Genomic DNA, 23,364 nt, shown 5'->3' on the forward strand with positions numbered 1-23,364 from the left:
CATGAGCAAGGCCCTGGGCTTGATTGATTGATAAATAAAACATTCTGAGGGCTGAGGCTGTAGCTCAGTGGCAGAGCACTTGCCTAGCACATGTGAGGCACTGGGTTTAGCACCACATAAAAATAAATAAAATAAAGGCATGCTTGAATTAAAAAAAAAAAATTCTGAAACCAGAAGTTGTTACTTTATTTGCTCTATCACTTCTAAGAGTCTATTCATAGGGTCTATGTCTTTGAAGGTCAGCTCAGCTAAAGCACCAACCTATTCTGTCCACAGATGCGCATGCACCCCACTTCAGTGGCTGAAAATGCTCTTGCAGGTGTTATACAGGAAAGAGGGATTTCATGACTTTTACTCTTTCCCCCTACAACACAATTTAGCACTTATCCTAGGCAATCCAACATTTCCCTAGAAATAGATTCAAAAGTCTTTTAGACTAGGCTCCACTTTGAGGATCCTAGCAGTCCTAGAAATGTGAATGGCCATGCACAGCCATCCACACAAAAACTGATTTCCAAGCTGTGTAACTGACAGGGCAGGGTCATGCCAGCCATTCTGATGGGTGATGGAGATCCAACTGCAAATTTCCCTTGGTTACAACACTAAGTCATACCTACTTGGATGTGGGCCTGGTGAGACAGAGGAAGGTCAAGAGAGCTCACTCACTGTCAGATAACACTGCCTAGCAAGGGCCCAACATGAGAGAAGCCCAGAAGAACAGGGAAATATAACTTAGATGAGAGAAGCCCCCGTGGCATTTCATTGTGGAGACAGATTCTTTTCCTCAAAGAGATCATGAACTGACTTTTCTGTCAATCTTGCACTGCAGAGTGACAGAAGCTAGGGGTGACTGAGCAGTAAAGAAAAATTCACAGACTAAAAAAAAGCAAGAGCAACAATGCTTGCTTATCCTGGAATCCATAAACATCTATAATAAACCCTATGGAAACCAGGACTGACTGACCTCTCTAGAGAACAGCCAGTAGTTTAGCACTACTGTGTTCTATGCCGGTGGACACATTTAATCGCAAGGTTACAGACCAACAAGGGCCTACGAATCAGCTACTCTGTGTGTCAAAGCCCTCTGGCCTTTCATGGTTAGCCCCAGATACCTACCAAGTAATACTTCTTGCTTTTGGGTGTGTACTCTGGATCCCATTCCTCTTCCCGGTTTCTCTTTTGAAAATCATTGTTACTGTTGTTGTTATTGTTACCAGAGTAGCTGCCTCTACCCCAGCCTCTCCCTCTGGCTCGAAATTGCTGCGGCAATAAATAGAGGGGAAAGAACAAAGGTTCAAGTCAGGAATAAATTCCTGTACTCTATTCAAATACTATTGGCACAGAACAGACAGCTATCCTCCAGTCATGAGTGTGGTTCAACTGGTTTCTGGCCATTCCCTCTGCACATTCCAAGTCTATAGCCCAGAGGATACACACGGCCCAGGGCTCCCAGAAACAGAAGGATCCAAAGTAAGTGGGGAAGTTCTGAAATGGGAAGCTATGGGGCTTTCTGACTGATTATGAACAGCAAAACTAAATGGAAAGCATGAGGAATCAGGTATGAAAACTAAAGAATCTGGGGTCTATAAACTGGATTGCTTCTATCAGAGACACAAAACTGGTGTTCTGAAGAAACCTATTATTCAGAACTAGTGGGAGTCAGAGGCTCAGATAAGGGGAAGGTCTTACAAAGGTTCCTCGAGCTCTGCCACCGCCTCTTTCACTTGGACCCACAAAGTCCTTGGTCCCCAGTCTTGATTTGTCAAAGCCTGTGGCACTCTCCTCTCGTTCCTCTGCCTCCTCAGGGTACTCTTCCGGTTTGTAGGAGTGAGATGACTGGGAGGAGGAGGAGGAAGACCTGGACCGGTCTCGTGCTCTCCGGTGCTTCCTATCAAGAGAAGAATTAGGAAATTGACAGACTCTGGTCTTAAAAGCCTCATGGATGAGAAGCAAAAGGCAATCAAGGTGGATCTGTGACAAAGGACCTAAAGATGAATGGCTGTAAAGAACCAGCTGACCTACCTATCCAGGAAGCCTGCAGGATTCTGTCAGTCATATTCAGTAACACACCTATGTCTAAGTCTGTGATCAACATGTAACATACAGAAGGAACAAAACAGCCACAGCCTCTGGGTAGGCAGTCTAAGATACACGTGAATCACAGAGAAGGAAACTGCTGGGTGTGGTGGTGCATGCCTGCAATTCTTATGACTTAGGGGTTGAGAAGTTGAGGCAGGAGGATCCCAAGTTTGAGGTTAGTCTTAGCAACTCAGTTAAAAATTGAGAAAGGAAAAAAAAAAAAAAAAAGGAGGAGGGGAGGGGGCTGGTGATGTAGCTCAGTGGTAAAGCACCCCTTGGTTCAATTCCTAGTACCACTAAAAAATAGAAATGGAAGTCAGCATTACAGAGCCATGTATATCTGGTACTGTGCAAGAGGCTTCCTATACTACTACCTGTTGATGATTTTTGTCACTTCTAGTTCTCATAGGAACACTAGTACTTGTCTCAAGTGGTGGCTCTAAAGATGAAATAAACAAGGTATCTAAACACTACATTAACATAGCAAGAATTCAATAGAGGCAATATCATTCAGTATCACTCCCCTCATTTTCATACAGGAGGCAAGTGACAGAGCTAAGCAGAGCCTGGATTCAAATCTAGCTCTCATTAATTATATGTCCAATTCCATATAACTACCTCCCACTCAGCTCAAACAGGTGTGCTTATATTAAGCCTAGGATCTGGAGGAATTCTTCCCAGAGTTATTTCCTTTCCCTTCCCTTCATCTGGGGGAAATTACAGACCAGGGCAAATTAGCTTAATAGGATGAGTCACTGTCTATATACTAGAGGTTGGTGCCAGCCCTGCCAGCTGGTAGTAGAGAGGGTAGCAAATGCCTCTAAGGTGGCAAAAAGGCCAAACTCTGAGAACAAAGGCCCCAACTTTTGAGTCCTAGAAGGCTCTTATTAGAAACCTGGACAAGGCATTCTTCAGTTATATAAGAAATTTTTTTTTGTTAAGCTGCAGGGTGATATGGTATGAGAACAGTGACTTAGCTTATCATTTCCCCCTTGCTCCAAACCACAGAATACTATGGTTCCAAAGCCTTGTTCAAGGGTACACTACACGTGAAAAAGAATAATGTGTCCCAGGGAGAGAAATTAGAATTAGTTCACTAGACCCCAACCCTAACACTTGTGGGCAGTGCTAAGGACTGCTGTGTACCACTTCCTGTCCCTGCTCCTTTATCTACAGGGAGCCCTGAAAGCTGGTAGGGCTCCTAACATAAATAACTGGGGAACACAAGACAAAGTGGAACCAAAGATCTGAGTTGTGATGTCAACTGATATTTGTTTGATCCTAGACAAATCTGATCTTAGCTTAGGTTGTGTCTTTCAAAGAGCCAAATGGGCACTACACCAACTATTCAACTTATCTCAAAGAGCTGTTAGCAGGAAATGGGTTTTTAAAAATGCTTGCTAGTTCAAGTTCATAAACAGCAGGAAAGTTACTTTTTGTGGGAAGGTGAAGGGCTGCCACACCTCCTTTTATTTTTGTGGTACTAGGAATTGAACCCAGGGATGCTCTACCACTGAGCTACATCTCCATTCCCCATTTGTATTTTATGTCTTGAGACTGGGTCTCACTAAGTTGCTGAAGCTGAGCTTGAACTACAAATCCTCCTGCCTCAGCTTCCCAAGACTCTGAGATCACAGGTGTATGCCACTGTGCCCAGCAACTCTGCTTCTTTTAATGAGACATGGTCTAGAAAGCTTGGAACTCTCAAAAATGTAAATAGAGGGCTGGGGTGTAGCTCAGTAGTAGTATGCTTGCACAAGGCCCTGGATTTTATCCCTAGCATTACCAAAGAAAAAGAAAAAGGAAAAAAAAAAAGAAGAAGAAGAAGAAAGAAAGAAAGAAAAAAATGTCAATAGAAACCTCAGGACCTTGGTATGAATGTACCTTACAAAGTTCAACAATGCCAACTTTGTTTAAGACATATTTGGAACACCTTTCTGGGAACTATCCATAGACTAGTTTAAAAGGCACTTAAGATCAACAATCCTGTCCTATCTAGTTTCACTAATTCTTTAACTAATTTTATTACTTGACAATTACTCTGAGCCATTTCTAAAACACACCCACTTCATTAAAGTGTGCAGTGAGAAAGAACATGTTTAAAACAACTGCCAAAAGAATTCCCCAATGATTCTCCACACCATCCCTATAGGCAGATTAACAGGTTAATTCCTCTCACAAAGCCTTCATTGGAGAAGGATCACACCACTTTCATGTAGAAGTTCTGGTTTCAAGATATGGATGAAAGAACTGCTTAAGCTGTACTAATTTCTAACCCCAAACTCCTTTAGCTCAAAGAGGTTGGGTATAAACAGCCCAAAGTGGGCAGAGAAGGGAATCTGTTCAAGGGTCTGATTAGGGATAATGGGCTTCACGTACTTTTGCTTCTTTGATCCTTTATGAGTTTTCTCTGTTTTCTCAGTTGACCTTTCCCTGGAGTGGCTTGAGTCCCGGGAATCCACTGATTCTCTTGATTTACCTCGTTTAAGATCTCTCTCCTTATGTTTTTTACGACGCTCAATATCAAGGCGGAGATCAACAGGATCATCTTTGTATTTTCCCTCAGCCTGCCAAGAGAAGTCAGAATGAAGGTTTTTGGGATTCAGGACTGCCAATTCAACCACCCTCAAATGTGGTTTCTATTCCAATGGAGGTGTGCACAGGAAGCACCAGAAATGTAAGGCGCCTCACCCAATCCAATCTTTTAAAACAATAAGGGTGGTAGCCTTTTTAAAATGTTATTTATGGATCTCATTGTTTCCTCTATGGCCCAGTAAAGACTCTGCCTAGTCTGCAAGTTGAGAAAGCAAAATCAGCTCTGGAAGGCTTTTAGGCTGGCTCAGGCTTAGTCACCACTAACAGTAGAAATGCTTACAACCCCCCCCCCCCACACCCAGTAGTAGCCACCATGGTTTATCCTCTATGTGAAACTACCTCTGGGTACTAAGAACAAAGACAATGGGAGTTGTCAGCATCCTTCCAAAATGCTGAGTTATATTGAGAAATTTCTCTAGAGGTAACAGCAAAAACTATAATGGAGAATTCATAAAATGGTGACAGCAGGTCAAAACAAAAAATTTTTTGCTAAAGTCTCAGAAAGTTTAACCATCAGGGTAGGCTGTGTGTGTGTGTGTATATATATATATATATATATATGTATATGTATATATGTATATATGTATAGTGTGTGAGTCCAGCAGCAGCAGCAGCAATAATAGCACAAAGATCCAGAGCATCACAGTAATGGCTTTCAACAATTCTTGGGAAATCAGCAAGGACAAAGATGTAAGATGGTTGTAGGGACATCATACACTAAGATTTGTCTCATGGAAGTAAATCCTCCCAAAGGAGAAGAAATGAGCAGTTCCTCTATATTAACATTTGCAAAATAAACTAAACTTTTTTGATGAAATAATATTTAACTTTAATTAACAGCAGGAGTGTTAGGGATGTAGGTTTACTGTTTTGTCACTTTGGTTCTGAGAGGAAATGGGGTCTCTGTAGCCTCCAAAGACAAGCCAAAGGAGAGACAGCATCTTTAAGGAGCTGTCTTTTTGAAGCATGGAGGACGAGGTTTCCTCTGATGTCTCAGTTAGTGCCAAGCTGACTGGTACTTGGAGAAAGAGAGAAGGGGGTGGGAGAAAGGGGGGGGGGGGGGNAAGAGGCTTCCTATACTACTACCTGTTGATGATTTTTGTCACTTCTAGTTCTCATAGGAACACTAGTACTTGTCTCAAGTGGTGGCTCTAAAGATGAAATAAACAAGGTATCTAAACACTACAAGAGTGCCTCTCAACACATTCAACCAGTAAGACAACTTTGACTGGAAACTCAATCAGTATTTTTTTTAAATAAGTTCCGGCAGCATCTGAAATTTTAATCAATCATCTCTCATTTTAAATTTCAACTACAGATGTGAATGAAGGTCAGTAAATATCAAGATTAAAAAAAAAAACTTGATCTAGGTATTTCACAGTAAAAGAGTACATACAAATTTTAACCTTAGTAACAGTGTTACAAGCACATCATTGCAAATGTAGCTGGGCTATCAACGTAATGTTTTGCTTTAAATTAACAGTAACTGACAGATGATAGATATGGTACAATGTTAGGAAAAAAAACTGGACCAGTTGTTGAAAACAATCTACTAAGTTAAGATATGAATATTTTACTCTCCTCTGACATGCATGTCTTTCTGAAATCATGGTTGGAAATAGTGCATGTAGACAGTTGATTTGATAATACTTACAAGCAGAAAAATATCACAAAAAGTTTCTTCTCTCATCATGGGCACTTGTTCCAAAACGCCTCTCTTTTTTTTCTCAAGCTCACCTCAACAGACTCTGGGGTCATTTACCATATTCTAACCACTTCACAAAGGTTGTTGATACATTTAATAAAAATTAACCCTTTGTAGTTCATTTTTAGAATTATGCCCATCCTTAAAAGAAAAACACAAACTTAAGTAGAGAGTAATTTAAACAAACACATTTCTGTCAAGTTCATGCCCAACGCACTCATTTTGTTGGAATTACTGATCAAAGCAACAGTTCACCTTGTAGCCAGGTTCCCGGGGACTTTTCATTTCGTCATGAGCCAAACCATGTTTTCTGAATGTACTGGGGGAAATGTCTATCCTCCTAAAATTGAAAACACAAAAACAGTACACTATAGTGCAAATATAGTACTGATAATCTAGTTCCTAAATTGGACAATGGATTCACAGACATTCCTCTGTATTATTGTTTCATAACTTACATATGTATTTGTGCATGTGCTGGTGAGGGTTCTGGGGATTGAACTCAGAGCACGGTGCACTTTACAACTGAGCCACATCCAAGCCCCACTGTGTTCTTTATATTCTTCCATAGGGAGGTATAAGCACAGACCCATAAAGTTTCAAGTAAAACTCTTTAAGAAATCAACTTTCTTCTTCTCTCCCAGTAGTGTGACAGTATAGAAGGCAGACTCATCTGTAGCCTTCCCTATAATCTCATCTACAAACCACCTGTGCTAACCTTAAAAAGTAGTTTTCATGATCCAAAATATAAGACTATTGTACAAATGTGGTCCTCCTAACTACTGAATTGTCTACCAGAAGAATTACAGATAAGGCTGACTTTGTTTCCAAACAAAGTCTCTATGTGCTGAACAGATTCCCACAACCAAATGGGACTTCTTTCAACCAGCTGAGCTTATTTTTCCAAAAGAATCAATAGGTAAATACATGTATTTGCTTAAACAAAAACAAACAAAAAACTAGTACTGACACCACAATCATCATAGTAATCTTGGGTTACCACCTGCCAGCTCCCCAAAACACAGGAGTTCACTTTTATCAAAAGAGCTGTTTTCCGGGGCTGGGGTTGTGGCTCAGCAGTGGAGCGCTTGCCTAGCACATGCAAGGACCTGGGTTCAATCCTCAGCACCACATAGAAATAAGTAAACAAAATAAAGGTATTGTGTCCAACTATAACTAAAAAATAAGTATTAAAAAAAAAAAAAAGAGCTGTTTTCCATGGGCCCAAAGCAAAAGACTATAACCCTTAGAGCATGCCTCTATCATTCTCAAATATAAATGCCCATGGCTATCCTACAGACTGGAGTATGCTACCCTAAATTTTACATTAAAGGTGCATTAGGAGCAGAATTTAACAAGATAAATTTATCATCTAAAGAGAAGTTCTTTATTTTAACCTCTAGGCTAAGACTGAGGTCTTTACCTGTGTATCTCTGGGCTTTTCTTGTTTTTAGCAGCTTCCTGTTCAGTTCCTCTCTTTAGGTATTTAGTAAAGCGTTCATGCAATGTCATTCCAGAAGACCCAAAGTGATGCTCTGTTGAGATTCAAAGAAATGAGTGTTATGCTACCAAGGGTAGATACAATGTTTAAATCTTGCACAAACCTGCACCCAAGTAGTGTATAACACACTGAAAAGAGGAAGGAAAAATGGCTGGTCCAGACACAATCCAATGCTGAGCACACACATATACTGGGAAAAAACCAACAAAGAAAACCAGGATCTGATGTCCCTTTAAGCACAGGACCAATATTTCAGATGAAGCCTATAACTAGCCCAACCCAGTTTCAATATTACTTCTCTTGGTCACTACCTGACCAGCCCACCTCTATTTGCCCAAGGGACGACAGAATAACTGGGGGGAAGAAATTTGCACAAGATCTGCAAAAGACCACCGGAAAAGACATTTTTCCCTATCATTCTAAAGTTTCAAAACATTTAAACTTCACGTTAAGGATTTTATCTATTATCATGATCACAGATTGCTAGTATTTCAAAATATTCGTCTCTATAATAAAACAAAAACTACTTCCTGGTATAATTTTCTTTAAACCAGCCCAAACCTCTAAGTGAGATAAAGAGTCCAAAGGTTCCTTTATTTGCAAACTTTCATCCTTCATACTACAGAAGAAGTCAACATGAAAATGGGGTCTCGACTCACCTTTAACATGGTGAACAATGGTCACTATGTGCTGGGCAAATAATTCTGAGGGGCTACGCTGAGACTGAGCTGACTGTATGTGCTGGAAAATGGAACGAAATTCCTGTTCCTTTTTGTTGCTATGGACTAGATCTCGACAAAGCTTGCGTTCCTGAGCCAATAAGCCACTGGGTCTGAAAAAGAAATACAGGGAGATTCAAGTAACAAGACATAAAGTCAAAACATTTAAAACATAAAAATATGCTTTTGGGGGGGGTACTAGAGTTTGAACCCAGGGGCACTTTACTAAGTTTTTTTTTGTTTGTTTGTTTTTGGGGGGTACCAGGGATTGAACTCAGGGGCATCTAAACCCACATCCTCAGCCCTATTTGGTATTTTATTTAGAGACAGGGTCTGAGTTGATTAGTGCCTCACCACTGAGACTGGCTTTGTCTTAAAGTTTATGATCCTCCTGCCTCAGTCTCCCAAACACCCAGGATTACAGGTGTGTGCAACGGTACCTGGCTCCACAAAATTCTCTTTATCTACCCAAATTCAAAGTAACTTCAACACACTATAACTATTGAAAAGGGTATCCAAGGTATTTCCTCTTTCCTCTCGGCATTGGGAATCTTCAAGTGGTATGATATATTAAAGTTCAATGATCCTGTTTTGGAGGGGGCGTGTAACTGTTGGTTTTGACACACAACAAACTAGAAGATTGTTAAAAGATGAACTAGTTTAGTGAGCCAAGGCCAGTCAGTGAGGTGTGTAAGAAAACCTATAGTAGTGGGAAGTGGCTGGAATGCTACACAAGCAAGTTTCTACCTTGTTGGGGAGATTAGATCAGGTTACAACAGCCAGCTTGGGCCTCACCAGTGTCCTGAAGTTCAGCCCCTGCCTCTTCAACTCTGAACTGTCTATATGCTATTTGATGGTAGGGGGCTTATAGACTTTGGTGACTCAACTGAAGTGGAAAAGTAAATCCTGGGTGCTTCATAGGCAACAGACATCAAAAACAGGATGGAGGGAACAGCTTGCCTAGGGGTGATACACAGAGAGCAAAAGAAAAAAGCATAGGGAACCTAGCGACCAAGAATACCAGTCACTAGGGGCTAGGATTGATGTTAGGTGGTAGAGCGCTTGCCTAGCATGTGTGAAGCACTGGGTTGGATCCTCAGCACCACATAAAAATAAATGAATAAAATAAAGGTACTGTGTCATCTATAACTATATATATATATATATATATATATATATAGAGAGAGAGAGAGAGAGAGAGAGACAGAGAGAGAGAGAGAGTCACTAGAGACCGAAGATTATCTTTCCACCTCAGTAATGCTGCCCCTAACCACATAATCATTCAGTGACACACACACCAGTGACAGGCAGTCATGAGGCTGTCAGCACTGTCATTTGAACTACATGGGGACATACAAGAGTCTGTACTCAGGAAGGAGGGCGGGGGGCTTAGGAGATACCATTTAGGACACTAGAGCCCAGAGGATAAACAATGAGTACATCTCACCGCGCAAGGTCCTCATCAAAAGAGTCCATCCGAACATTGACCTGGGCCTCCCGAGTTATGGAAAAGGAAGACTTCCCTGAGGAAAAGTCTCCTTTGGCTCCCAGCTTGTCACGGCCCTCGGAGGTCTTCCTTGGGGGAGGCGATGAGCTTTTCTCCTGGACTGCCTTATAAGCAGTCACTCTGAAATTCTTCTCAGGCACAAACCCCCTGTGCCCACTTTCATTTCTCTTGGCCCCTCCACGCTCCTCCTTTTTGGATCTCTCTGTGAAGGGTTCCTCCTCCAATTCCTCTGCTTTCCTCTGCTTTTCCTTCCCTCCAGGTGCATATACCAGGCCTTCCCACTTGCCAGACTTCTCTTCCTCTTGGTTTTTGCTTGCACCTGCTATGACTTTAGACATAAATTTGGGTTCATCATCAAACTCAGATTCCTTCCTTCCCTTAGTTTTGTCCTTATCTTGGTCATCCATCTCCTCCTTGTGGAAGTCAGCTATCTTCTTCTCAAAGTCATCACGGAGCTTATACCTTTTGGGCGACTGGCTGCTACGAAAGGGCTTCTCAGTATCAGTCTTGGGAGCAAATGGATCAGATTTCATCTTTGTATCCACATCAGAGAAGCTCCCTTTCTCTTTCACTTTCTCTTTATCACTATTTGTTTGTTTCTGCTCCTTATCTTTCCCATTCTCTGACTTCTGCTCTTCCAGATACCTAGTTATAAAGACACAAGGGAGACACACAAAAGGCTCTTGAGCACCCTTCTCTACAGCAGCACATATCCATGTTCTTTGAGTTTTGATTTTCTGAGTAAACATAGCTTGTAGATTCCAGCATTACCAGTTATCTTTATAATTTCTAATGATTTCTGAAAAACAGCCCTTTACAGATCCATAAACTTGGCATTTTAAGAGTCAATGGAGTTGTGTCTCACAACCAAAAAGAGAATGGCAAAAGTTATTTTTAGGATACTGAAAAACAAAAATTCACTTACCTGTAATGTAGTCTAGGGGAAAAAAACTAGTGTCTTACCCAACTTTCACTCAGTCATTTAAAATCTGCTTTCAGCAAAGTTAACATATAGCTCAACCTTGGACTGTTTTGCTTTTATACAACTCACATTTGGAAATACAAGTCTCAAAGAGAGACTTCAAATTTGCTTCAAGTCACCTAGAAGATCTAAATATGAAATATACTGTGAACAAAAATAAAAACAAAATACTTGTTAATGGGGAAGAGGGTTGGCAGTGGCAAAAATCATTATTCTCCTTCTTACAGAAAAGCAGAGCCCAAGCTCAAATCTTCTAATGAGATTCAGTCCTGGCAAGGAATAAAACTTATACTTTAAAGCAGAATTACTGAAGGCATAAAGTACAGACTCTGAACACTGAACATCTCATCTGTACTATTAATGGAGAAAGTATAATCAAGTAACAGTTACATTATTATGACAAAAAACTGAGGGGACTGCAGGGGACTCAAAGAAAATGCTAAAAAGAGAAAGGGAACTTCTTGCTGATTAAGTCCTCCTAAACACAACCTGGTCCCAATGCAGCTTCCCTGTAACCTCTCTGCCATCCCAATCCATCCAACCACACAAACAAAGATTCATGGTCCAACTCACCGTGTGCCCCAGGGTAGAAAGATGAAAGCACTGTCACGTCCTCTCCTAACACGCAGCCTGGTTGGCTTCTATTGGGACATACACCCACCTTGTAGTTTTAAAACAAGGCCTTCCTGGACTAAGCCTTGGGCTCTCCCCTTCTGCCCAGTCTCCTCAGGCAGAGGGTGTGTGGCTCTTCACCGTGATGGGCTGATGCAGATCAAACACAGCAGATGGTGGGTCCTAGAGGTCTAACAGCTCCAATGGCCATTCATGTTGGCAAAGACCATATTTTTTTGGTAGCTGACCCACAAATCTCTACTGATCTCTGGCTTACATTGGTAGAATCCAAGGCAAATTTTAAATGTGAAAACACCATTGTAGAGTAGTCTAAAGAAACTTTATGCTGCAATACAAATTCAGGAAGGTAGGAAAGCTGGAGTTAAGCTAAAGGTTTCCTTGGGTGATGCTTTTAATGTCTGCTAATGAAAAGCTGAAGAAATGGGGATTACCTTATTACTGTTAATCAAAGCTCTAACTTACATCACATTACAACTAGCTGCCAGCTGGTGAGATAAAGCACAACCAGACAGGAGAAATGAGATACTTGCCTCTTGGTATAGGCTGCTCCTCCTGAAGCAGCGCTCTCCTCCTTCTGAGACGAGCCGTATGTGGAGCCAGTGGCCGGAGGACTCTTACCCACAGGGCTCTTTTTGGATGGACTCAAAGACCCAGAACCATGGTCGAACTGACCTTGGTGTGTCCCAGACTGATACCCAGCACCACTTGGCAGAGTTGAGCCCATCTGAGATGTGTTGGAAAGCGGAGGACTAGGTTTTGGCACAGGACTGGGACGGGGTGACCGCCGTCTCACCACCACAGACTGGAGAGGGCTTTTGAGAGCTGGGCTTCGCTCCCTGGGACTCAGGTCAGAAACTGAGGCCCGTGATGCAGAACCAGTGCTATAGGTGGTGGCATCTGGCCACGGCTTTGAGCTCTCGGATGCTTTTGCATCTTGAGAGGTGCTTCCAGAGAACGACTGCTCCTTGGCCTCATCTCCCTGGTTATCCCCAGTGGCCTGAGATGGCCGGCTGTCCTTGGAAGAGGACTTTTTCTCCTTTGCAGACTTGCGCTTAGAGGACTCAACACGGCTATGGTTGGAGGAAGAACGAGAGGATGAAGAGCGCCTTGACCTGTCAGAAGAAGACTTATCAGAGTTCCTAGAATGGCTCCTGGACCTCGGTGACGGGGACCTTCTCTTTGGGGACCGGGATCGGGAACGGCCCCGACGAGGACTGTATGCTTGCCGGTAGTTCTGCCAGTTGGAGCGGTAGTTTCCATAGCCTCCACGGTTATACTGGCCCCATGGATAGAAGCCTCTGTTGCGCCCACGGAAATAATAGGGTCTCCTATAGCCTCTGTTGTGACCTCGGAAATCCCGATTCTGGTACACTCTGGGGTGATTTCTTTCTCTGTTATGGGCTGGAGAGTATGATCTGGAACGAGACCTAGAACTGCAGAGGAAGGGAAAGGGGAAAATGTTTGAATTTTTTTTTTAATTGTCAACAGGCCTTTATTTTATCTATTTATATGCGGTGCCGAGAATCAAACCCAGCGCCTCACACATGCTAGGCAAGCACTCTGCCATTGAACCACAACCCCAGCCCGATGTTTGAATTTTTGACAGAATTTTTATTAAAAAAAAGAAACTGCTAATAAAGATAACACTCTGAAATCTGTGTCATTTTTCAGTTTTGTCAAAGCAAGAGTGCAAACTTAAATATTTCATTCCTATGGCCCATTAAAAATAGACAAGAGTCATTTTAACAAATTACCAGATACTGAGATTATTTCATTAATATTTTTTTAAATAATATTTTTTTGAGAGAGGAGAGAGAGAGAGAGAAGAGAGAAGAGAGAATTTTAATATTTATTTTTTAGTTATCGGCGGACACAACATCTTTGTTTGTATGTGGTGCTGAGGATCGAACCCGGGCCGCACGCATGCCACGCTAGCGCGCTACCGCTTGAGCCACATCCCCAGCCCCTCATTAATATTTTAAATGGAAATGCATTTCTACCATGAAAGGAATATCAAAAATTTCTTAAAGTAGTAAACTAAAGACCATTTTAGCATATAACTTTAGAGTTTATTAGAGTGCCTTTGCCTTATTTTTTCATAGGCACAGGGAATTTAACAGGTCCCTGGGTCATAGGAGAGGAGGAAGAACCATGGGCTCTGGGACCTAGACAGGTAAACTACTCAGGCCCTCTGGCTCCTTAAGGTTACAGTACTCTACTCCTATCCTCTTCACCCTCCATCTCTCTGTAGGGCAAATTATTTAGATCTCACTAAGAATTGTATAATCTCACTAGAACTGTAAAAGGTACAGTTACAACAGGTCAACACCAAAGAACACCTGGAGAACATATCAGTTCAAAGCTTAATTTACTGAAGTCAGATTCACAAAGCGAATACTGATTTTGTATAAAGGACTAGAAATTGTCTATTTAGGTCAAACTGCAGTGGTTGAGCTACACGATCTTACAGAGGTGCCACAAGGGGGCACTATCTCACCATAAGGCATGCAGGTATACATGAAGTTAAACCCAAGAAACTACTAAAATAGCCCTCCTCCCAGTGTGCACATCTTTCAACTCAGTTTGAAGGCTAGTGTATGTTTTCATTTAACAATACAGAACTCTAGCACAGCAAAGGTACACTCCAGAACCACTGTGATTCAGCAATAATCTAACTTTGTAAACACAAGGTTCATGAATGCTAAGAACTTCAATGACCAGAAGAGCCTTTTCCCTCTATCAAAAAGCCAAAAAAACGGTCTGTTGGTGTAAAAATATACTGGATTCTTAGATACCAACTGTTCTATAAATTATGATATTGATATTAATATTAACCACTACTCCTAAGCAGTTAGCTAATATTTACCAAAATCTCTTAGCAAAAATTAAAAAAAGTTTTATTTAAATATAAAGAACTATTTACTTAATCAGCAGGTCTTCTCATAGCATGTCACTAAGGACTGAACCCATAAGCATGGCAGATGAGGACTCTAACATTGAACTACATCCACAGCCATGAGTTTGCCTTTTTTTATTTGTGGTGCTGGGCATTGAACCCAGGACCTTATGCATGCAAGACAAGCACTCTACCAACTGAGCTATATCCCCAGTCCTATTTGCCTTTTAAAATACAGTAGCTCTCCTTTATACCATGGCCTTGCTTTCTGAGGTTTTAGTTACCTCAGTCAAAAAAAATATTAAATGGTGCCGGACATGGTGGTGCATGCCTGTAATCCCAGCAGCTCAGGAAGTGGAGACAGGAGAACCACAAATTCAAAGCATCTTCAGCAACTTAGTAAGAACCTGTCTCAAAACAAAAAATAAAACGGGAGCTGGGGATGTGGCTCAGTGGTTGAGTGCCCCCTGGATTTAATTCCTAGTGTCAAAAAGTGCGGGCAGGGGGGTAGGGGGGGTGTAAATTCCAGAAAGAAAACATTTTAAAATTTTTCATCTTTTTATCACAGAATACTATTATAACTGTTCTATTTTATTATTATCTATTATTAATCTCCTACTGTGCTTAATTTTTTAAGTTAAACTGTATCACAGATATGTGTGTACAAGAGAAACAAACCAACAAACAGTATAGCCAGGTGTGCTGGTGTACACTGTAATTCCAGCAGTTTGGGAGGCTCCAGGAGGATCACCAGCTCAAAGAGCCTCAGCAAAAGTGAGGCACTAAGCAACTCAGAGAGACCCTGTCTCTAAATAAAATACAAAATATGGCTGAGGATGTGGCTCAGTGGTTAAGTGCCCCTGAGTTCAATCCCCAGTACAATACTCTCCCCCTCACCCCCTCAAAAAAGAAAGAAAAAACCCAGTATTATGTATAGGGTATAGTACTGTCCTCAGCATCAGGCATCCACTGGATTGTGCAACACATCCCATATGGAACCACTACAACTGTTTAGCAATGTGCCAGGTGTTGTTTTCTCCCCCACATTGGGATTTAACAAAAGTTAAATCCATAAACAAAACAGTACTTTTAAGAATAAATTTACATTCAATTTATTCTAAAGACAATAAAGAAGGACTGGGTTCTTGGTATTTATTACCTACTATGCTCTTTTTTTTTTTTTTAATCTACCCCATGAAGAAGAACAGCAAGTGGCAAAGAGGCATCTTACTTTGCTGTTAATGGTTGCTACTTAAGTATAAAACCAAAAAACAAAAAACTTACCTTCCACATTTTCATTCAGAAACAGTAACAATATAAGAAAAAGAAGGGAGAGGCAGATGCAGGCTATGAAACTGAGTGTGATGGATTAAATGACTATGCTTGAGGGAGGTGATCCACCACCAGCACTAAGAAGGGTCTATTTCATGTCCCATCCTCAGGCTACTGCTGCTTCTGTTAGAAATTACTAATGAGGCCCTGTGGCATACTGCATCCAAAACCCGCGGTCATTGCACAGATGCAGGAATATGCGTCTCTGCAGATTGCAAATGAAGTTATATAAGAGTAGTCACTGAAAAGGATACAGTCTGTGAAATACAAGGAAATAATCAATTTTCTCCAATTCTGTAGAACTCAGCAGTTAGTTAATTTAAAAGCACTGTTTCTCAAACTCTCTGGATAGATAACTTTCCTTGTAGGGGAGGGAAAACAAAAGAAAAACCCATGAAACAGATAAGCCAGAAATAAAAATTAAGCAAAGTGGCAAACTCATCTGTTTCTAAAAAACAGAGAAGTCAGACTAGAATCAAGTACAAGAGCATGCTTTCTGTGGAGAAATTCTTCCAGAATAACCATATTCTAGGTATAGGAAAGCACATAAAGTGGCTCTAGACCTAACCCAGCACAGACTACTGAAGATATTTTTCCTTCATTTGCTGAGTCAATGACCACACCAAACGATCCATAGAACCAGGAGAAAATATCTTCCCAAGATTCCATTTGTTGGCACTTTTAAATTTGGTTTATCAATTCAATTTTGTCTCTCAGTTTTGGCTATACACCTCTTGGATTGGAACCAATTATTTAACTTCCATTTACTAGATTAAAATTTAAAATATTGTCTTTCAGAAAACCAAATGAGCTGAAAGTGAAATTTTAGCTGCCTAAATCAAAAGACTGGGTGCAACGCAAGAGTTACGAGGAGTCTGCTCAGTTCCTTGACAGCAACTTCCTGAGGCAGATAAATATATATTTAGTGGATTTCCCTTTCAGTATTTATGTACACCTACTTTTGTTCAGTCTCTGGCCTGAAATTTATGTTTGGTCTGGTTTCTCAGATCTCATTTAAGACTTAACTTGTTTGAGTCAGAAGGAAAAAACACCCCACCAACCATGTGTTTAACAGATTCTTTAGAATACTACTGTAGAACTACAGAAACCACCAAGAGTAAAGCTAAGTTACTGACTTTTCCTGAGATTTGTTTTAAACTTCATTATATTTTTTTTCTAAGAAAAGAATTCTAGATACTCCTCTGAAATAAACAGCAGAGGTTCCAAGCAGCAAAACTGACAAAATTATCTCCTTGCTAGTGCAATTTTGACAAAAGAATGAAGTTGTGTAAAGATCCCATTACTATTTAAATACATCAATATTTCCCAACTCCCATATACAAACTGTATACACTAAAAGGCTTTTTATCTACCCACATTGTTAAAAAAAACACTTTTAATGAATGAGAAACCTGACTCACAAGACATCAATGAAAGAGGAAAGATGATGAAGTTTGGCATCCTACTTCAAAACACAATTGAAATAGGAAAGTCTATTGAAAGCTGATTGAATCAAAAATATTGATAATTCAAAAACTAATTTTCAGATAGTTTTAAAATGTGTTTTATTGAATAGACACAGCTCATTAGTAATTGGCACATTAGGTACATAGAAATGGTAAATTTCTAAGAACTTAATTATTTTAGTAGTTAAAGCTTCTCCTACTTGCTATGTTGTTTATATTATTCTCTTAGCTATCCTTTCTTCGATGATGATGCAAATAAATTGTGGTCTAAGGCTTTCAAAAATACTTTAGTGAAAAGTAATCAGGTGTAGAGATTTAAAGCAAGCTGCTCAGATAAAAATAAAATCTCTTCTTCCTAAGTAGAGGGGAAATAACGTGTGCTGGCAAAGAGCAGGAATTAAGCAAACAGCCTGGCAATAAGAGCCGATTTGAATTTGCAGAGTTTGAGGAGGCCTGGAGTATCTTACAGACCCTCTCTCCATCCTCTCCACCCCCTCACGCTCCACCCAACCCCCCACTTGATACAGAAATTCTAACAAAAGTGCTTCAAAACCCACAGTGACTGACACAATGATAATCTCAATGTACAAAACCACACCACACCCCCTTACCTCAGTCTGCGCTTCCTTGAACGAGACACAGATCGGCTTCGGGATCGAGACTTCGAAAATGAACGAGATCGAGATCTCGATGCAGATCTTGATCGAGAAGAACGAGATCCAGACTTGGATTTGTTTGTTTTTGACATCTCTGAAGAGGGTCAACTTTTCAACTCCACCTAATATTTAAAAAAAAAAATAAAAAAAAATCCAAATATGAGATTCTCTGCAAACTTTAACCTCGCTGGACATTTAAAAACATTAAAAAAAAAAAAAAACAATGAAATGGTCAATTTAGAAGACTCATTCTTTGCTCTTTCATCAAAAGGAATTTCTAGAGGACAGGGGCTGGAACTGGAGCTCAGTGGAAGAGCTCTTGTCTAACATGTGCAAGGACCTGTGTTTGATCCCAGCCCTGATGGAAGTAAAGGGGATTTCTAAGTAGGACAAACTCTAAATATACTAAATCACAGAAGCAAATGAAAACTCCACATATCACCCTAACTGGGTAGCACTAAGAAAAACTGACAAGGATGAAGGAAAGCTATCAGTGATTTAGTGCGATCTTTTCTCACTATATATGATTTAGTGCGTTCTTTTCTCACTATACAGATGATACATGTTGAGGACTAAGTCAGCTATTAGTAAAAGTAATGAGATGACCTGAGACAGGCTACCCAGTACCAAGAGAAGAAAACCTATGCAATTACATCTTTACTAAAGAGTATGTAGTACATCTGACCATATCTCTTCCTCCTTAAATTGCATATAGCTCACAAAGTTATGTACCATATCTTTTTTTTTTTTTTAATGCATTTTTTAGGGGCTGGGATACAACTCAGTTGGTAGAGTGCTTGCCCTGCATGGCACACCATCCTGGTTCAATCCCCAGCCACCACCACCACCCCCCAAATTTTTTTTTTAGTTGTAGATGTACACAATACCTTTATTTATTTATGTGGTGCTGAGGTTCGAACCCAGTGCCTCACACATGCTAGGCAAGCGCTCTACCACTGAGTCACAGTCCCAACCCAACCACATCTTTAATACTTATTTTCAAAGAACACGTTCACAGATTAAGAGTATTCGCAAATATTCTTTTTTAAAATATTTATTTCTTAGTTGTAGTTGGACACAATACTCTTTTTCTAATATATTTTTTTTTTTAGTTGTAGTTATTTTATGTGGTGCAGAGGATCGAACCCAGGGCCTCGCAAGCTAGGCAAGCGTTCTACCACTGAGCCACAACCCCAGCCCTCAAATATTCTAATACTACAATAGCACAATCTTCCACCCTGTAAGATTCATACTACTAATCCATAAATAAACTACAATAATTTATAAAGTGAAGGACCATTACTTTCTTATAGCTCCTTCACTACCATCAAAGTAAACTTTCTCTCAGGGTAATTTTCTTCTCCTTCAGGAAAGAACAAGCATCTAAAAGGCCCTGAGAGGTGAACAGTGGGTTTGGTCCTTATACCAACACCTTCTACCAGCACCTTGGACATCTTTCCAGGAGCAAAAAACATTTACGTCAATCATGTGTCTATCAAATACCAGCAATAAAGAATCTGCAAAAAATCATTAAGCTAACTGATAGTTAAACTCGACCAAAACTCCAGGGTCTATATAAGATCACACCTAGCCACTCACTGCTTAGTAAAACATAACCCTTAAGATGCTGCCCCAGGTTTGTGAAGAAATAATAATAACCAACAAATATTTCCCCTTCCCCTACCAGTTTTTTGTTATTCACATTTCTGCTCAAAGTTATCTAAGCGCTTCCATGACCACCCAATCAATCCCTAGGGCAGTCTAGTATCTTGTTTTTACTTCAGAGCACTAAAGTCATCATTTGAAACTATCTTGTTTACTTTTTGTTATTCTGTCTGTACACCAAGTAGGACATGAGCTCTCTAACAGTAGAAACCTTATCTTTTCTTATTACTGCCGTAAATCCAATGTCCAGAATAGCAAATGTTTAAATGATGTTTTTATTTGTTCATTTTATCCTCAAGACGGTCAACATTACATCCCATTTTACAGATACCGAGGCATGGAGAAGGTAACTGACTTGCCTGAAAGCACACAGCTTTAAGCAGCAGAGTTGCAAACTGGCTCCAAGCCAGGCTTATTTTTTTTCTTTAGTCCAGTGCTCATGACTGAACACAGGACCTTGCACATATGTGCTAGGCAAGCATTCTGACTCTGAGGCAGACCCCAATTTTAAGCCAGTGTTCTCAACCATTGCATTATTCTACCTCTCTAAAGAAATATCTGGCATGCAGATATTCTCACAAATTTATTGAGTGATGAATGAAGTCTCTGCCCTGAGTTTACGATCTGGTAAAGGCAGCAAGTAAGAGATAAACACTGAAAGGTGGTATCTGTTTCTAAGCAATATATTTATGTTTTAGGTTTCAATTTTAAGAACATTTGAAAAGGTGAAAAGGCCAGCTTCAGCTTATAGGCAAAGTAACCATGGGGGCTGGGGATACAGCTCAGTTGGTAGCACTTGCCTTGCATGCACAAGGCAATAGGTTCGGTCCCCAGCACCACACACCAAAAAAAAAAAAAAAAAAGGAAATAACATAGTCTTAAGAGTCATAATTTAGAGGAGAGCTGAGAAACAGCCAGAAATAAAGGGTGACAAAAGACGGCTGGATGAGGGAACCAAGAACTTATGGCTTAAAGCCTGCCAAGGTCAGACTGCTGTGTGCTCTAGCAAGGTCAAAGTTATTTCCAGGGCTCGTTTCGGCAGCACATATACTAAAATTGGAACGATACAGAGAAGACGGTCCCTGTGCAAGGATGGCACACAAATTTGTAAAGTGTTCCATATTTTTAAGGGAAAAAAAAATGTTACTTTTGGGCTGGGGGTGTGGCTCAAGCGGTAGCGCACTCGCCTGGCATGCGTGCGGCCTGGGTTCGATCCTCAGGACCACATACAAACAAAGATGTTGTGTCCGCCGATAACTAAAAAATAAATATTAAAAATTATCTCTCTCTTTAAATAAAAAAAAAAATGTTACTTCCATTTGGAGTCAATTTGGGGCAGTAGGGTCACAAAACAAAGCAAAAACATAGGAATAAATTATTCAGGGATGGAAGGTGAAAGTATAAGTGACCACTTACAATGAGAATATTAAAATTACATTTTGTTTTCTAATTGGCCTTCAGCATGTTTTGGGAATTTTTAAGTTCATCATTGCTGAATAGAAGTTTATTCTGTCATAAGTTCTGGGTTGTCTGCCTAGTTAACACCTTTGTCCAGATTTTAATTTTAGAATGGTAATAAATAATAAAACTAACAACAGGTGGACAACCCACTTTAAAAGTGGGGGGGTGGAGTTAGTGGAAAATGAAATGTGTATTTTAACACATTTTCTTAATTTCAGAAAATTAAGAAACTACTTTTAAGATGAAGAAAAGGCTGTCATTTAAATACAAACACAGCCAAACTCAACAGTTATAGACATATTAAACCTAAGTGACAAACATGCTCATAGCTGATACTATCAACACCATCACCACTCCTACTCCTGAGCTGCTGTTTTGAAAGAAACTCGTTTAAAAATATCATTAAACCCTATCAATTAAATGAAATTAAATGAATTAAATGAAATAACTTTGTAGCTAGAAAGAACTCAAGAATCAACTAAGTCAGGGCTGGGGATGTGGCTCAAGCGGTAGTGTGCTCGCCTGGCATGTGTGCGGCCCGGGTTTGATCCTCAGCACCACATACAAAGATGTTGTGTCCGCTGAAAACTAAAAATAAATAAATAAATATTTAAAAAAAATAAAATTAAATTAAAAAAAAAAAGAATCAACTAAGTCATTCAAGAAGACCCTAGACAGCAACAAAATTAAAACAGACATAAGCCCTTGCCTTCATGGAGCTTATAATGTAGACTTCAGATAGGCTCAGCAAACAAAAGGACAAAGACCAAGAACATGTAGGATGGTAAATAATGCAGTGTTAAGCCAGGCATGTTGACTATGTCTGCAACTCAACAGGCTGAGGCAGGAGGATTTCAAGTTCAAGGCCAGCCTCAGCAACCTAGTGAGGACCTGTCTCAAAATAAAAAAGGGTTGGTGGCTCAGTGGTTAAGCACTCCTGGGTTCAATCCCTGGTACCAAAAAATGAAATGAAATAAATAAAAGAAAAATTAAAAAATCATGGCACTTTAATAATAATATCAAGAGATGGCTCTTAACCTGTCATCTGAAAAGACTAAGTCAGGGGGGGAAAAAAAAAGACTAAGATGAAAAGAAGGAAGTGTCCAAAAGATAGGGGGAGGAGGGAGGGAGACCCTCTAGTCAAGGATGATGGCACATACCTGTAATCCCAGTAACTTAGGAGGCTGAGGTTGGAGAATTCCAAGTCTGAGGCTAGCCTCAGCAACTCAGGGCTGGAGCTGTAGTTCAAGTGGTAAAGTACCCATGGGTTCAATCCCCAGTACCAAAACAAACAACAACTAAAACTTCCATTTCTTTTTTAAAAGACCCTTAAACTTCATTGTGAGTACACATACCTTTTTCTATTTCTAACATTTTTTCCATGTCCATGCTCTAAAAAATGTGAAGAAGTGGTGTAGATAAATGCCACCTTGGAAGTCCAGTTAGCACCTTTTACCTCTTTTAAGAACCTAGCATTTGGTTTCTGGTCAAACTAAAAATTACTCAAAAAGTTTTCTTTTTTATGTCTGCTCTTCATGAAGATGCTATTCCACTTAACATATTTTAAGAAGTCCAGACCCCAAGAACTATGACAGAATGAACTATGAATCAGCTTATAGAATCAAAATGTGCCTCAGGTAAAAATATATCCCCTCAAACACAACTCTTTGGGTTAAAAATAATTATTATCACAATATTACTTAAGGTAGCCATGTTCCTACGGCAGGGTTATAAAATGATTCACCAATAAGTAAATACCAATCATACTTACTGTTGGTCTCTGCTTGGCACATTAAGGATGCATATATATAGAACCTATAGTTCAAAAACTCCTAGTAAGGGCCTGGTGCGGATGTGATCAAAACATCCTCAACTTTCCAACATTCCTCAGCTGACACAGCTTCATATCCACTAATATGGTTTGCCCCCTAAATCAATTCCAGTTGTCCTCCTCTGCTAGGACACCTAGATTTAATATCATTCTCCAAATGAGGACTGACTAATAAAGAACTATTTAGACACTCCTAAGATTTCTTTCTGGAAAGCTACACCACATGCTGCTTTAGGGTGAGCTCAAGAATCACTAAGCTCTAAAGTACTTTTGCATAAACCCTCCTTCAGCTGCAAGATGTCTTCTCCATCTTTTTTTTTTTTTTTTTTTTTTTTT

At 40.1% G+C, this 23,364-nt stretch overlaps 1 protein-coding gene and 1 pseudogene across 2 annotated transcripts in view; one reads left to right on the plus strand and one right to left on the minus strand.

Moving 5' to 3' along the window:
• The window catches only part of Thrap3 (thyroid hormone receptor associated protein 3), a 56,828-nt gene that overhangs the window by 2,023 nt on the left and 31,441 nt on the right, over window positions 1-23,364 (minus strand). For both annotated transcript variants that reach the window (XM_015485268.2, XM_048815748.1), the window contains 9 exons: window positions 18,027-18,193; window positions 12,252-13,154; window positions 10,047-10,751; window positions 8,540-8,712; window positions 7,803-7,914; window positions 6,635-6,719; window positions 4,459-4,646; window positions 1,690-1,888; window positions 1,117-1,260 (listed from right to left, as the gene is read on the minus strand). In XM_015485268.2, the coding sequence (XP_015340754.1) occupies window positions 1,117-1,260; window positions 1,690-1,888; window positions 4,459-4,646; window positions 6,635-6,719; window positions 7,803-7,914; window positions 8,540-8,712; window positions 10,047-10,751; window positions 12,252-13,154; window positions 18,027-18,163 (2,646 nt within the window). In that variant the 5' untranslated portion in view covers window positions 18,164-18,193. The remainder of the gene's footprint in view (window positions 1-1,116; window positions 1,261-1,689; window positions 1,889-4,458; window positions 4,647-6,634; window positions 6,720-7,802; window positions 7,915-8,539; window positions 8,713-10,046; window positions 10,752-12,251; window positions 13,155-18,026; window positions 18,194-23,364) is intronic.
• LOC125610452 lies at window positions 20,763-20,863 on the plus strand (annotated as a pseudogene).

Source organism: Marmota marmota, unplaced genomic scaffold (genome assembly GCF_001458135.2).
Source record: "Marmota marmota marmota unplaced genomic scaffold, marMar, whole genome shotgun sequence".
Taxonomy (NCBI): domain Eukaryota; kingdom Metazoa; phylum Chordata; class Mammalia; order Rodentia; family Sciuridae; genus Marmota; species Marmota marmota.